This window comes from Gossypium hirsutum, chromosome D05, assembly GCF_007990345.1.
Source record: "Gossypium hirsutum isolate 1008001.06 chromosome D05, Gossypium_hirsutum_v2.1, whole genome shotgun sequence".
Lineage (NCBI taxonomy): Eukaryota > Viridiplantae > Streptophyta > Magnoliopsida > Malvales > Malvaceae > Gossypium > Gossypium hirsutum.
This window is the reverse complement of record NC_053441.1, coordinates 10,567,283-10,583,025: the sequence shown is the minus strand read 5'-3', so window position 1 is coordinate 10,583,025 and position 15,743 is coordinate 10,567,283. Positions and strand designations below refer to the sequence as shown.

General features: G+C 31.1%; 2 protein-coding genes across 3 annotated transcripts; both read left to right on the top strand.

Moving 5' to 3' along the window:
• Positions 1 to 6,067: 6,067 nt before the first annotated feature.
• Positions 6,068 to 11,865, top strand: LOC121217696 (pyrophosphate-energized vacuolar membrane proton pump). Of its 2 annotated transcripts, XM_041093668.1 has the most exons (9): positions 6,187 to 6,520; positions 8,213 to 8,787; positions 8,913 to 9,292; positions 9,670 to 9,756; positions 9,843 to 9,913; positions 10,001 to 10,173; positions 10,553 to 10,963; positions 11,216 to 11,275; positions 11,401 to 11,865. In XM_041093668.1, the coding sequence occupies exons 1-9, from the start codon at positions 6,271 to 6,273 to the stop codon at positions 11,605 to 11,607; spliced, it is 2,214 nt and encodes a 737-aa protein (XP_040949602.1). In that variant the 5' UTR covers positions 6,187 to 6,270; the 3' UTR covers positions 11,608 to 11,865. The 2 variants fall into 2 exon arrangements, with proteins under 2 accessions (XP_040949601.1, XP_040949602.1); XM_041093667.1 differs by having other exon boundaries at positions 6,068 to 6,520; positions 9,843 to 10,173.
• Positions 11,866 to 14,242: 2,377 nt separating this feature from the next.
• LOC107906447 (arogenate dehydrogenase 2, chloroplastic) lies at positions 14,243 to 15,743 on the top strand. Its single transcript, XM_016833433.2, has one exon. It carries the CDS (start codon positions 14,243 to 14,245, stop codon positions 15,356 to 15,358), a length of 1,116 nt encoding a protein of 371 aa, XP_016688922.1. The 3' UTR covers positions 15,359 to 15,743.

Genomic DNA, 15,743 nt, shown 5'->3' with positions numbered 1-15,743 from the left:
GGATTTAAATTCATGATTTGTCGCATGATTTCAGAAATATGCGCAAAAACAGTGTGAGAACTTCATTGAAAAAATTGTTGATTATGATGCGAAGTCAATTTCAAGTGGTGTTCGTAATTTTGTGTATGTCCGGGTTTGAGTAGACATTCGCGCTCCATTGAGGAGAAGGAAAAATATTGTGTTGTCTGCGCAAACCAGTCTATGCGCGATATCAATATAAGCAGTTTACTTTGTTCTGCTACATATGTGGTAGGCTCGACCATGGATGAAGTTTCTGTCCTAATCCAATCATCCTAGAGGAGGAGATGAAGATGGATAAAGTTACTTTGAAATAGGAGTCTAGTATTTTATACAAATTTATTTTTTATTTGTGAATAAATAATTTAAGCCCATTTAGATGTTTATTTTATATGCTTGCAAATTAAAATGTTTTTTCTTCCGGTGGTGGACAATGTTATTTGAATTAGATCAGATCGGGAGTATTTATTTAAAGAGAGATTTTTAATTAATTAATTTAAGAATTAGTATAAATTGATTGAACTAATATTATTTAATTTTTTATTACTTTTTAATTAGACTAATTGAATCGGTCAGATTGGTGAATCAGTGACCTCACTGATTTGATCACGATCCCATTTAAAAAACATAGGCAATGGACGATTATTTTTCTAAGACCAAGTTTGAGAAGTTTGTGCGGTTAGTGCCTCTGGGCCATTTTCAGAGCTTTCCAATTGAAATGGGTGTGTTTAATGAATGACTGATTTTTAGATTGGAAATTAGCTCTCCTATATTTGCAGGCTAGTCAGTATTGCATCGATGAGCACGCCACTTTTATACTGGAATTGGTATTGATTTATTTCGACTTATTGTTCTGAATTTATCGATTTTTTAAAAATTAATATATGCATATTTTAATATTTTAAAATATTAAATGAATGATATTAAATACAAATTAAATATAAATATATTTATTAATTGTATAAAATACTAATCAATAAAATCCAAAATAAAAATCTTTCAGCCAATAAATCCAAATTTAAGAAGAAGAAAAAATATCATGTATTAAACAACAATATAATCCACAACATTTGCCCATTCAATATTAACATACATATAAAGGTTGAAAGAGATGTTTAAAATTAAGCCAGAGGGTGAAATATTAAGGATTTAGGCATTCAAATTCTTTTCCTCTTGTGATAAAAGAAGGTAAAAGGGGTGAGTGAGTTTATTTTTATTATATTTTAGTTTTATAGTTTGAATTTTAAAGTTTATCCAATTAAGTATAGGTTTTTTTATTGGTTGAGCAAGTGTTAACATTTCAAAATTTCAAATAAAGCAAACTATAAAAAATAATATCTTTTTAATATTACATATTCTATCAAGTATGATCCGAATTGATCGGTACGAATTAAAATTTTTACCGATGCAAAAAATTCATTTGATATTTTATTTTAATATTAAAACAATACGATTAAAACAATCAAAATCGGTGTGGAATTGATCACCGTAAATAAAATGTCTTTTGATTTAGGACTGTACAATCTTGTTGAGTATTTGTTATTGAATCGAATTTCTTTCATTTGTTTCCATATATTTCCATAAACACCACATCAAATCCACTTTTTTTCTCCTAATAAGTTGGTTTCAAACCTCTTTAAATATTAACGTATTAGTATATGTTTATAGAGTTTGTGTTGTATTAATAACTCAAATGTCTTGATTTGTATGTCACCTTGTTAAAATTTTTATTAGATATTTGTTTGACATAAATTCAAACAATGTGATCTTTATTTTCACCTTAATATTATATAAAAATTAAGAATATCACCGCTTGTTGCATGGTTTGACTTAATTTATAATCAATTTATTGTTATTTTCAATTAGATTTATTTTTTAATCAATTTATTTGATTTTTAAACATCTTATATATAAATTTTTACAAAATAAATATCAAATTTTAATTTTTGATTTTCGTTAAGTGAAATAAAAAAACAACATTACTTAAATTTGAATTGAAAATAGAAGACATTTATCTTATTTTTAATATCGCTCTTCAATAAAAAAATGTTAAGTATTTATTAAAATTTAGGTACCATTTAAATTATAAATAATATTGTACCTAGCTCCACAATGTGTTAACATTATCAAAGGTCAAAGAGACAAAAGAGAGAGAAACTAGAATGGATAATAAAAATAGTAAATTTTGAGAATCAAAATAATTACAATAAAATTTGAGAGAAAAATAAATATTAGAATGGATAAAAAATAAACATTGGGAATAAAAAATAAAGTGAAAAAAATCAAAACTATCCAAATAGGTAATAAAAATTTATGTAATTAGTGAAAAAAATTATAAAGTTAAAAAAATATATTTAAAATAATACATTTTAATATAGAGATGCTGAGATTTTCATTATTTTCAAGACTATTTTAAAAAAAATACTTTTTAAGTATATGTGTTTTCTATTAATTTTATTTATATTTATGATATCTTAAAAATTCAATAATTATACGAGATAACTTTTATCGTATAAAAAACATGTTATTGTTATTGTCAAAAATGTAAAAACGGCCTTTTATAAGAATAAATGCTATATGATTAATCAATTCCACTTGTCGAAAATATTTACAGTTTATTACTCGAATAATAATTAGAAATACAAAAAAAACAATAAGAAAAATCATTAGTAATTTTTTAATATAGCATGAAAAATATTAAAGGGTAATATAATGTAAAATGATTAATTAATCATCTCATCAATTCACATAAATCCCGTTCATTTACGAGGAAATAAATCAACCTGCCTATAAAAAATGTTTTTAACCACCCAAGATAATGATAACTTAATTCTAACATGAGCAATAATAGAAATTAATCATTTGTACCTAATAATGCATATTTTTATTTTTATGTCTAAAAAGTATAGGCTTTTGTATAAAATACAAGTTATTTTTCAAAATCATATTTAAATAATTTAATAAAAATGTTTCTTCGTCACAATATTATAATATCAAATTAAAGTCAATTTAAGACCAGGGACGAAATTAGAAATTCTTTTAGGAGATTAAAATTAAATTATATTTTTTACGATAAAAAAATATAATTTTACTATTTTAATACACTATATATTTATAATTTTTAAAGTATTAAATTATTTTTTTTATATTCTAAGAGGTTAAAGTGTAATTTTATTTTTATTAAAACTTTTAAATTAACTATATGAAAATTTTTTAATTTTAAGGGGAGCCAAGAACTGTTAGCCCCCTAATTTTGTCCCTGTTTAAGATATTTTTAATATAAAATTTTAACTTTTATACAATTGTATTTATTGAAAGTTCACAATCCAAAATAACATTTATAAAATAATATATAAAATGTATTTAACCGAATTAAATATATAATAAAATTTTAAAATACGTGATTGAATTAGCTGAATAATATATAAAAAAAATGGTATTTTAATTATTGTTTTCCAATTAATTACGTAGTGTCCACTTGACCCAATAAAGATAAAAATGACAGCTGCAACATTGGGTTGCGAGATGGATAGGATAGCGTTATGACAAGCAAGCACTGCATCGAGAGAAACAATATACCATATTTTACATCCGCACGGTTTTTGGTATTTGGCAAAGCCCTAGTCTTAAAAAGTTCAATCCTGCGGTCATGTATTCCTATTTGAAGATAAACCCTACTATACAAATCAATTTAGATGAAATAATGGGAATGCCAAATAATTATAAAAACGCGAAAATACAACCAAGCTACATTTGTTCATAATTCATGAGGGCACCCAACCATGTTTTTCGTCCTTTAAAAAGAAACAAACAAATATGTCAGTAAGTATTATATTAAAGTCTTTTTTTTTTGTATATTAAATGTGTCCACTGTATTTCCAAATAATAAAAAGGATATTTATTCTTTATTAAAATAAAATGAAAGAAACAAGAAATATTATTATCCGATAGCGATGGCTTGCACGCCATCCAACTCGCGTTCCCCTCTACAGCCGTTCCATTCCAATTAAAGGGAAAAAAAAGAAAAGAAAAGCCAAGCCATTTTGCTGAGTTATTGCTATAGCTGCATAGGAGATGCTGCTCCTTTATCCTTTCGCATCCAATCTACAACCCCCACCACTTCTGTGAAATGGTAACCAATAAAATAACCATAAACCTGGATAAAATGATATTGATTTTAAAAAATGCAATTAATTATTTAAAAAAAGAGAAAATAATGTATTTTAGATGTAACAATGAATTGTTTTATAACTTGTAATTTAACTCTCTCTTTTTTCCATCAATGACGGAAAATGGGGATATAATTGCATAAAACTCACTTATTAAAGTTACAAAAAATGAGACTGGAAACTCATACTTAATAATTAAGTATAGCCAGATTCGATCATGAATATTTAATAATTTATAATTTCGGAATTTTGAGGCCTTATTAGCATATTCATTGAGTTTTGAGACTAGATTTATTCGTTGGGAAGATTATATCGGATTAAATTTAAAAATTTTCGACACTCTTTTTCAATTTATTTTAAGTTCGAAACATTTTATATTTGAATAATTCGTATTTAGATTATATTCGTTTTAATGAATAAATTTTTAGAATAACAAATTTCTAAAAAGTTGGCAATTTGTTAAAATTTTTTTAGTGTTTGAATGCTTTTACATCAAATATTTTTTATTGTTTAATAAATTTTTTTGAGATTATTTTTCGAAACTTGTTTTTCATAAAATAAACACTGTATACATTATATTTATTATAAAACATTATAAAAACATATCCTTTCACAAAAAAAAGATACTTATAATATTTTATATTTATTTAGCAATAATTAATATTGTTAATGATCTATTGGTTTGTTGGGAAGATTGAAGCCTTACGACTAATGTGGTTTAGGTTTGAGTCTCATGTATACCAATGTTATGTATGCGGTTCTCTTTCAAATTATTTTGGATTTAAATTCCATCACATGTCGACATCATCAAGATTTACTTGAATAATGACACATGAGAATTGAGCTAAGTAGAATTTAAGTAAATACTTTATTATATTATAAAATATTTATGTTTATTATTAAAATATTAATATAAAATATTTTTCAATAAAAATATTTAAAATTTAAATTATTAATATTAAAATGTATTATTAAAATAAAAGTATAATATTAGATGGTTTTATTAAAATAATAAATTATATTAATTATAATGATAATTTATTATAAGAATTAAATATAAATGTGCATATTTAATAATATTTGAAGTCAATATTTCAGTATTTTTAAAATTTTAAAACTAAAAATTAAAAATAATAAAAATTGATTTATTCTAAGTTAATGTCCTTATAAAAATCAAGTTAGGAGCTTGCCAGTCTTAAAAAGGAAAAGTTAATTTTCCCAAAAAAAATAAAATTGTATTGCTTTCAATCGATCTTTTTATGAAACAAACGTAAAAATTGAAAAGAATATTGTTAGTAAAATAGTTCCCATGAGCAATTCTTCTAGTGGTGTCGTATTCTGCTACTTTTCATTAAAGCCAATGAAGCTTGAAGGAGTTATTGATACACAAAATGGTTACCACCATTTTAAACTGGAACGAATGGATAAGATTTTGAGTCACCTATGATTCCAAATAAACACACTGTTTTTCTATAAGGTCAAGGGGCTCATTAATTTTATCTGGAGTTCGTCTCCGGCCTTTTACGACAACTTTGTAGCCTTCACCTAATATAGATCAATTAAAAATATTATTCACCATGAACAAATACACTCTCACATCACATCATCTCAATTTTGACTATTTAAATTCTCAAATGGAATAATTTTAAGTTTACCTCCTCCAGTTTGTTTCTTAAACCCAAATCTCTCAAATTATTTTGGAGAGTACTTATATTTATCTTATTTTATTTTTTACGTAACATCGAATATTTTATCCTAAAATAAATAAAATAAAGTTGATTTGGACAAGGATGCATCGAAAGTACGCGCTAAAGTGATTGATTCCTGATAGATCCGCTATCATCCTCCCTCCATCATACACAGTAAATCATCTGCTGATAAATATAATCAATTAATTTAGAGGTTAAAAACAAAATATCATAATAGACTCGTTTGCAGGGGATTCCTCTCTCGGAGTTAGCCAATATCCTATATTTTTCTCGTATAATTTTACCGGAACCCTATATAAAAGAGGCTCCACTCCATTTCTCTGTTTATCTCCCACTCTTATCTGTCTCAAGGCGGGAGGACTGTAGCGTTGTCAATGATGGGAGCGGTTTTGTTGTCGGAGTTTGCGACGGAGATCGTGGTGCCAGTGTGCGCCGTGATTGGAATTGCTTTCTCGTTGGTGCAGTGGCTGTTGGTGTCGCGCGTGAAGCTTAACCCGGAGCGGCATGCATCGGGGAATAGCAACAAGAACGGTTACAGTGATTACTTGATTGAGGAAGAGGAAGGACTTAATGACCCCAGTGTCGTCACCAAGTGCGCTGAAATTCAAAGCGCTATCTCCGAAGGTGAAATCTTTGGATTTTGATGTTAGATCTGGCCTTTTTTTTCTTATTTATTTTCGTAATATTATTTTTGAGTAATGATTTCATTTCGTGGACTTATGTTGAGCCGCAAGAATTACCAGGTAACCTTGGTGTATTTAAAGTGGAAATGAAATTAGTAATCTTAACGCTCAACTTCATTGCTTCTGTTCAAAAATTTTAATCTGTAATTTGGTTAAAAATTATTTCACTATTGCAACCTTGCAAGGCGGCATTCGAAAGCGGTTTTGAACTTAAAAAAAAAGTTACCTTGTAAGTTCTCGTTTTTTTTTAAATATTATTAAACTTATCTCTAATTAATCATCTCAGATTGTGAATGCTCTTTAATGATAGGGTTTATAACTATAAAATTTAGTTGAATAGTTCTTAACCAAAATTATGTTTTATAAAAAATCTCCCAATGTTACTTTGTACTTATTCATATTTTTCTAATCTGATCCTCAGATTAGATTTTGATTTAGATTTAATTTGGTAAATTGGTATGGTGTCATAACTGGGACAGGCTCTATCTTTGTTGGTGTTATCATTATTAGTAGTCGTGATATATTGTCTTATCTAAAATAAATTATTTGGCTTTATTAATGCGCTCGGCACGTGTTCCCCACGTTGCTCATTTTCATATATGCACATATATCTTGAAATAATAAGTGAGAATAAAATATCAGCATAGAATATTGATGGTTGTTTTATAGTTATGTAACTAAAAAGATAGTGATACTAATCTGATTAAGATTAAACTTTTTTATTGGTTTGGGTTTTGTTTTATTTTTGGAAACTGTTGCCGTGTCTTATGAACGTATCATATGCACCTCTTATTTATTATCACTTTTGGGAAGGGTTAAATTTTGTTTGCGAAATAATTGTTTTCTGAATATTTCGGGTTCAATGGTTCAATAATATAATAATAGAAACAAAAACTGTTATTATCTTATGTGTTCTGCCAGACCTAATATAAGCGTTCGTTTTTTGTAGTTAGTAACCAAATATATAGTTATATTTTCATCCAATGGCTTGAAAATAATAAATGAAGTTTTTAGTTTATTCCCTCTAGTATTAATTTATTATTATAAATAGTATATGGCTCTAGCTAGCAAAAATAACAAATAGTTATGTTTTAATCGTATTAACAATAATAATAAAAATACTGTATTTTGTAATTAATATATGTAAAATAACAATAAAACTATATCATATTGTCTTGTCGAATTACATTAATATATTTCAAGATAATAATAACAAAAAATACGATATCTTAAAATTTGTCTCTATAATTTATTGAGTTAATCATAACCTATTTATTTATTTTTTGTTTTTTAATAATCTTATCATAAGTTCTGATTATATATGCTCTTTTTGATACAATGCGTAGAATTAAGCATAGCTTTTTCCCAACTCATAAATAGGAGAATAATGTGCTTCAGCGCACTCAAACTCATGTTTTCCTGCATTGGCAACAATGTCCATGCCAATCGAGCTAAGATTCAATGGACAATTATAACCTGCCTATTAATTGAAGGGAAGAATGAAAATGTCATCTTGTCCTCTTTTCTTTTATATGTAATCAATAACACTTTAATTGATATCATGAACTATTGACAGTCCCTTGTTTGTGACTGATGATTATCTATATTAATCTATTGATGCATGGTGTAACAGGTGCAACATCCTTTCTTTTCACTGAATATCAGTATGTCGGCATCTTCATGGTTGCTTTTGCTATCTTGATATTCCTTTTCCTGGGTTCTGTTGAGGGCTTCAGCTCAAAGAGCCAGCCTTGCACCTATGATAAGGAGAAGACGTGCAAACCAGCTCTTGCCACTGCTATCTTCAGTACCATATCCTTCTTGCTTGGTGCTATCACCTCTGTTCTTTCTGGGTTCCTTGGGATGAAAATTGCTACATATGCCAATGCAAGAACAACCTTAGAAGCAAGAAAGGGTGTTGGAAAGGCTTTTATTGTTGCATTTAGATCTGGCGCGGTAATGGGTTTTCTCCTCGCTGCCAATGGCTTGTTGGTGCTTTTCGTTGCCATCAATCTATTCAAGCTGTACTATGGTGATGACTGGGAAGGCCTTTTTGAGGCTATTACTGGTTATGGTCTTGGGGGATCCTCTATGGCACTGTTTGGAAGAGTTGGTGGTGGTATCTATACAAAGGCTGCTGATGTCGGTGCTGATCTTGTAGGAAAGGTTGAAAGGAACATTCCAGAGGATGACCCAAGAAACCCAGCTGTAAGCCAAATTATTCTTGTGTGATATGGTTATTCCATCTTTATTATATGCTTGTCAACCTCTGTTTAGAGGCAATTAATTCGCTTCTAGAACCGTATATGATTTAAATTTGTTTTGTAACTCAGGTCATTGCCGACAATGTTGGCGATAATGTTGGGGATATTGCTGGTATGGGTTCTGATCTATTTGGCTCATATGCTGAATCTTCCTGTGCTGCTCTTGTTGTTGCTTCTATATCCTCTTTTGGAATAAACCACGAGTTCACTGCCATGTTGTATCCTCTGCTCATTAGTTCTGTTGGTATTCTTGTCTGTTTGATCACAACCCTATTTGCTACGGATTTCTTCGAAATTAAGGCTGTCAAAGAAATCGAACCAGCTTTGAAGAAGCAGCTTATTATATCTACTGTTCTTATGACTGTGGGGATTGCAATTGTTACTTGGGTTGGTGTGCCATCGTCCTTCACCATTTACAATTTTGGGGATCAGAAAGTTGTTAAGAACTGGTAAGATTACATGATTGTTGCATAGTATGCATGTTATAAAATAGTGGTTTCTGGATTTTCCACCTGGGTGCATGCTATAACTCAGTGATGCTCCTAATTTTGTGAGATTAGGAAAGGTTAGGACCTTTAACTCCTCAAACTCTGATAGGTGAGTTACCACTTAGTTTATCCTGGTTTAATTAGTGTCTTAAGATCAACATATCTTGAGAAAATTGCCCCGATTTGTTGTGTTTTAGTAACATGAATATTACTATGAACTTCATAAAGACCTGAAGCAGGTGGCAAGAAGCATGTCTTGCCTAGTATCTTGTTTCACACTTGAGCTTTCCTTGCTCATGATACTTGCAACCACTAAAATGAAATTTTTTTATTTGCAGGCAACTATTTTTGTGCGTTGGTGTTGGTCTCTGGGCTGGACTTATTATTGGTTTTGTTACTGAGTACTACACCAGTAATGCTTACAGGTACTGGAAACAGTCTTTTGACTTATCATCTATTGCAATGTTGCTTCAGGTTTTATATCCTGATCAATCATTTCCTGTGTTTCTAGTCCCGTGCAGGATGTTGCCGATTCCTGCAGGACAGGAGCAGCTACCAATGTTATATTTGGCCTTGCTTTAGGTTACAAATCTGTGATCATCCCAATTTTTGCCATTGCGATCAGCATTTTTGTTAGTTTTAGCTTTGCTGCCATGTATGGGATTGCAGTTGCTGCCCTTGGAATGTTAAGCACCATTGCAACTGGGTTGGCCATTGATGCTTATGGTCCCATCAGTGACAATGCTGGAGGCATTGCTGAGATGGCTGGCATGAGCCATCACATTCGTGAGAGAACTGATGCACTAGATGCTGCTGGAAACACTACAGCTGCCATTGGAAAGGTGCGGTATTTAATTCTTTTCCTAGAGACCGTTGTTAGGATATTGTAGTTGCTTTAATCATGGTATAGCATAAATGATGCATGGGAAAGCTGTAACTCTGCTATTATTTTGTTTCTGCTTCCTGAAACATGTGTGAATTTGATCTCTTTATGAAACCCCCAAAATTGATTTGAGTCTTTGATTTCCATTCGGTAACCTATCTAAAACACTTTGAGCTACTGTCTATCATACTGCGCTGTGGTCATTTATGTATGGCATTCTTATTTTCTGAGTTAATTATCTTTTTTACAATGCCCAAGTTCTCTTTAAACTTCTTTTCAGGCTGAAATTCCTAATTATTGATTGCATATGTGATATACAATTCTCTATATGTTTCCAGGGATTTGCCATTGGGTCAGCAGCATTGGTGTCATTGGCTCTATTTGGTGCCTTTGTGAGCCTTGCAGCTATCTCTACTGTTGATGTCTTGACCCCGAAGGTTTTCATTGGTTTAATAGTTGGTGCCATGCTTCCCTACTGGTTCTCTGCTATGACCATGAAAAGCGTGGGGAGTGCAGCTTTAAAGATGGTTGAGGAGGTTCGCAGGCAGTTCAACACCATCCCTGGTCTCATGGAGGGTCGTGCCAAGCCTGATTATGCTACCTGTGTCAAAATCTCAACTGATGCCTCTATCAAGGAGATGATTCCTCCTGGTGCCCTTGTTATGCTTACTCCCCTAATCGTTGGAACTTTCTTTGGTGTTGAGACTCTTGCCGGTGTCCTTGCTGGTGCCCTTGTCTCTGGTGTTCAGGTAAAGTTGGGAAACAAGATTAGTTTTTCTGACAACATTCAGTGTTTTTTTATTTTTGGTTTATTTGTGAACTATACTTATGCTAGCTGTAAGTGTCATGGGCCGCGGATGGTCTAGCCCCATGACATAAGCTAATCTGTATCTTTTTGCCCCAATTTAAACTACTCGTGAAAGCATGATGGAGTTTGTTTGGAAAAGTGGGTGAACTTAAAAATGCATTGATTACTGTTACTTGGCTTTGTTCTTTGACAGATTGCAATATCTGCTTCCAACACTGGTGGTGCATGGGATAATGCCAAGAAGTACATTGAGGTAAATAGTTAATGAGAAAATTCAAGACGAATTTTTTTCTGACTTGTTTACTGGCTTATTTGTTATGCCACTTTCATCGTGCCCTCAGAATATCTTATGAGTGATCCTTATATTTTGATTGTTAGGCTGGTGCCTCAGAGCACGCGAGGACCCTGGGTCCAAAAGGATCGGATCCTCACAAGGCAGCTGTCATTGGTGACACGGTTGGTGATCCACTCAAGGATACCTCTGGCCCTTCACTCAACATCCTGATCAAGCTTATGGCAGTCGAGTCACTCGTATTTGCTCCCTTCTTTGCCACTCACGGTGGCTTGCTTTTCAAGATCTTTTAGAGGGGATGGGCGGAAGCAGCAGTAGGGAGGGTGACTTGTTAGTTACAGGCCCTATGTAAGAGTGTTGTTCCTGTTCACCCATTAAGTTTCTGTATCCGTCCAAACTCTCATAGTTAGCGAAGCTTAGCTTTAGTCATTGCTATTTTTGATAGGTTGATATCGATGATAACTGAGATATGGGTTAGGTTGATCACCGAAAACAATCATTGTTATCGTGGACGAGTCAAGGTGGGATATCTTACTTTTCCAGTTCTAGAACAGCTTGCTTAATTTTGAAATTTTGTACTCGCAAAAAATCTTTTCCAGCATTTAACCTTAATGATATTTTGATATTAAAAAAAAAAACTTAAAATGGCATGTTGCAAGAATTATGTATCAAAATGGTACATTCAAATGGGTGGAGGGTGGTATATACGCGGCACTACTTTGATTTTGACACAATTTTGTTAAAAAAAGAGTATGTTTGTATTTATTTTATATTTTTATTTATTAATAATTTATTTTTAATGTTTATTGAAGTAAAAAAGTCTATTTATGTTATGTGTAAATAATATTTTTAATGTTTATTGAAATAAAAAAGTCTATTTATGTTATGTGCAAATAATATTTTATTTTTTATATAATTTATTTGTTATGTGTGTTTTAGGTTGATTAGATTTATTTTTTATGAAATTCATTTAACATGTTATTTTGATTATTTTAATATTTTTTTATTTTTATGTAGATAAAATATGAGTATTGATATGGAATTTGAAATTTATGAGATAAATTAGGAATTAGTTTATATGTTCTAATTTTTTAAGATTTTATAATTGAGAATAAGAGTTTATGTTTTTAAATTTTATTTTATGTTTTTTATAAATATTAAAAATAAAATTTTTTTTGAGGTTCTATACAAAAAAAATTATATTTTTTGATAATAATTAAGCTGGCAAGTTATTATATATATATATTATTTTAAACCAAAACATTTTACTTATTATCATTTTAAAATAATAATAATATTCATGTTTATTATGTATCGTTTGTGTTATGTTTTTGTTATATTTTTTTTATTGGCATGTTATTTTTATTATTTTAATATAAATTTTTTGTTTTTTATGTAGGTAAAAGATTAAACCATTGAGATGAAATTTGTGAATGAGACTATTGAGTTGGAGTTTGAGTTGAAATTTATAAGATATATTTATTTTGTTAATGTAGTATAGCAAAAAATATGATGTGGATAAAACTTTTTGATTTTTTTTTGTAATTAAAAGCAATATGTAAAATTTAGGTATTTTAATAAATATTTAAAATGAGCCGGATGGGAGAGTGTGGGGGGATACTAGTTGTGCCACCTATCAAATAGGCACCACTAATGCCACCTATCAAATAGGGGTCACTGGTGCCGCCCATCAAATAGGCATAATGTCCTTATACCTTTTTTTTTTTAATGAGATTGTGTCTGAATCAAGTGGTACACCTAGTAATTAAAAAATTATCACCCTCCACCCATTTGAATCAACATGCCATTTAGGTATTTTTTTAATATTATTTGGGTAAAAAACCCTATTTTGATGAGTTCTCTTTTCTTCTTTTTCTTTTCTTTTTGATTTTTTTATATTAAAATTTTTTTGACGAGTTCTTTCTTCACAAATATGTTAATAACAATTAATTAAATCATTTCATTCTAATATTTTTTATTTGTGCTTCAAATTATGATTTTAATAACAATAATTAAAATTTTATCTATTTAATATTTAAATTTATTAGACTTCAAAAATATTTGCCAAAAAAATTGGTGAGAGCCTAAAAGAAACTGCAGCGTTTTGGTTACCCTCCCCTCCATTAAGGTAACTGTTTACCTTACTAGAGGGGAAATAAAGTGAAACTATTAGCTTATTATACGGGAAAAAAAGAGTAATTACATCATTTACAAATGCATTATACAAAGAATACAGTGAAATTTATATAAAAATTGTAAATGTACGTATTGCTTTTGTCTTATTCTTATCATTAAAACTTGGTGTACGTTATGCTCACCTTATCTTCTTCCTGTGTTATTGTAAATCGCAAGGTAGGCGTAGCACAGTTAAGACTGCTTTCTTTGGATTATTTTTTATCCTCAGCAAGAGGGAATTTTAAAATATAATGCTTTTTCGCTGAAATCTTTGTGGTGTTTGGACCAGTAATGGTGGAGCGGAGTGGAGTGGAGTGGAGTGGCGAATTAAATTATAAATTTTAGAGAAGTTAAAGTTATATATTTTTATTATTTAGTTTATGATTTTATTATTTTAAAAAAAATTAAATATATATATTTTTTACTTTAAAATAAATTTATAATAATTTAATAATTTACAAAGGGTAAAATTATAATTGTCATTTTTGGGGGTTAGGCCTCCCTCCCCTTTACATTTGCCTTTGGTGATGTACAACTGTACAAGTGATCTTTGAACAAATGAAAAAAAAAAAACACCAAAAAAATGTAAAAGTTTATTTTCTTACATTTTAAAAATTGATATTTTTGAATAATATAAAAATAAACATTTGGCGACACTTGAGCCATTCTTTGAATTATTCTAATTGTTATTGAATAAGAAAAGGAAATCTCACAATTCATTCAATTTTGAAACTGAAATTCCAGAATTCAACCATGTTGATTTTCTCTCCCACAACCATAAGATCTGTGAATCCCCAACCCCTCCCTTACCTCTCCTTTTCCCACTCCATTTCTCTCCCTCTCCCACTAACGTCTCTCCCCACTCCCTCCAAATCCCCCCATTTCCCTTCCTTCCATATCAACTGCATAGACGCAGCTCAACCATTCGACTACGAGTCCCATCTCAAAAACCGCTACATTCAATCAACTTCCCTCAAGATCGCCATTATCGGCTTCGGTAACTTCGGCCAATTCCTATCCAAAACTTTCCTCCGCCATCACACTCTCCTCGCCCACTCCAGAACTAACTACGCCGACCTCGCTAACCACCTCGGCGTTTCCTTCTACGCCGACCCACACGACCTTTTCGAGCAACACCCTGACGTCGTCCTTCTCTCTACTTCCATCCTTTCCACTGAAACTCTTCTTCAGAAACTGCCCTTTCAACGACTGCGTCGCAACACCCTTTTCGTCGACGTGCTTTCTGTTAAAGAGTTCCCCAGGAACCTTTTCTTGAAGTATTTACCCCCAGATTTCGATATCTTGTGTACCCATCCCATGTTTGGACCCGAAAGTGGTAAAACCTCGTGGGCGGGGCTTCCTTTTGTCTACGACAAAGTGAGGATCGGGGATGAGGAGAGTCGGATAAAGAGATGCGACAAGTTTTTGGATATTTTCGAGAAAGAAGGGTGTAGAATGGTGGAGATGAGTTGCATGGAGCATGATAAGTACGCGGCGGGGTCTCAGTTCGTGACCCATACCATGGGGAGAGTGCTGGAGAAGTTCGGGTTGGAGTCTTCGCCTATTAACACCAAAGGGTACGAGACATTGTTGAATTTGGTGGAGAATACTAAAGGGGATAGCTTTGATTTGTATTATGGGTTGTTTATGTATAACCAGAACGCTTTGGAGCAGTTGGAAAGGTTGGATATGGCATTCGAGTCGATTAAGAAGGACTTGTTTGGGAGGCTCCATCAGATTTATAGGAAGCAATTGTTTGGGGATAATAATGGAGAGTTGGAGAAGAAGAGGAGTTTGGCTCAGCAGTTGCATGGCAATGGAAGTTTAACCGAATCTCCATTGGATAATGTTAGACAAGATGGATCTTGAACAAGCAAATGTGAAAAACAACAAAAAAAAAACAGAGCTTCTCTGTCTCCCTATGGTATGAGAATTTATTGCTATTTTGTCAAGATGTTAGCTTTGTGGTCTTCTAGATAATTGTAAATGGAATTAGCTTAGTTATTGCTGCTTGAACCTGGTAAAATTCACTTGTTTAATGTTTTTCCAATCCATCCAAGTGAATGTTTCAGGATTTGGTAAGTTGCATTCGAGGTGGTTCTAATGAGATATGTGTTAGGTCTTTGTAGGACATTTGAGATTTTGTTGCCCAATTTATGGAAGTTGTGCTTCAAATCTTTGGGGGGTAAGATTGAACCTCCTTTGGACAATATAATGTAAGGCTAGATCATAAATAGATTTATTCTGTTTTCTA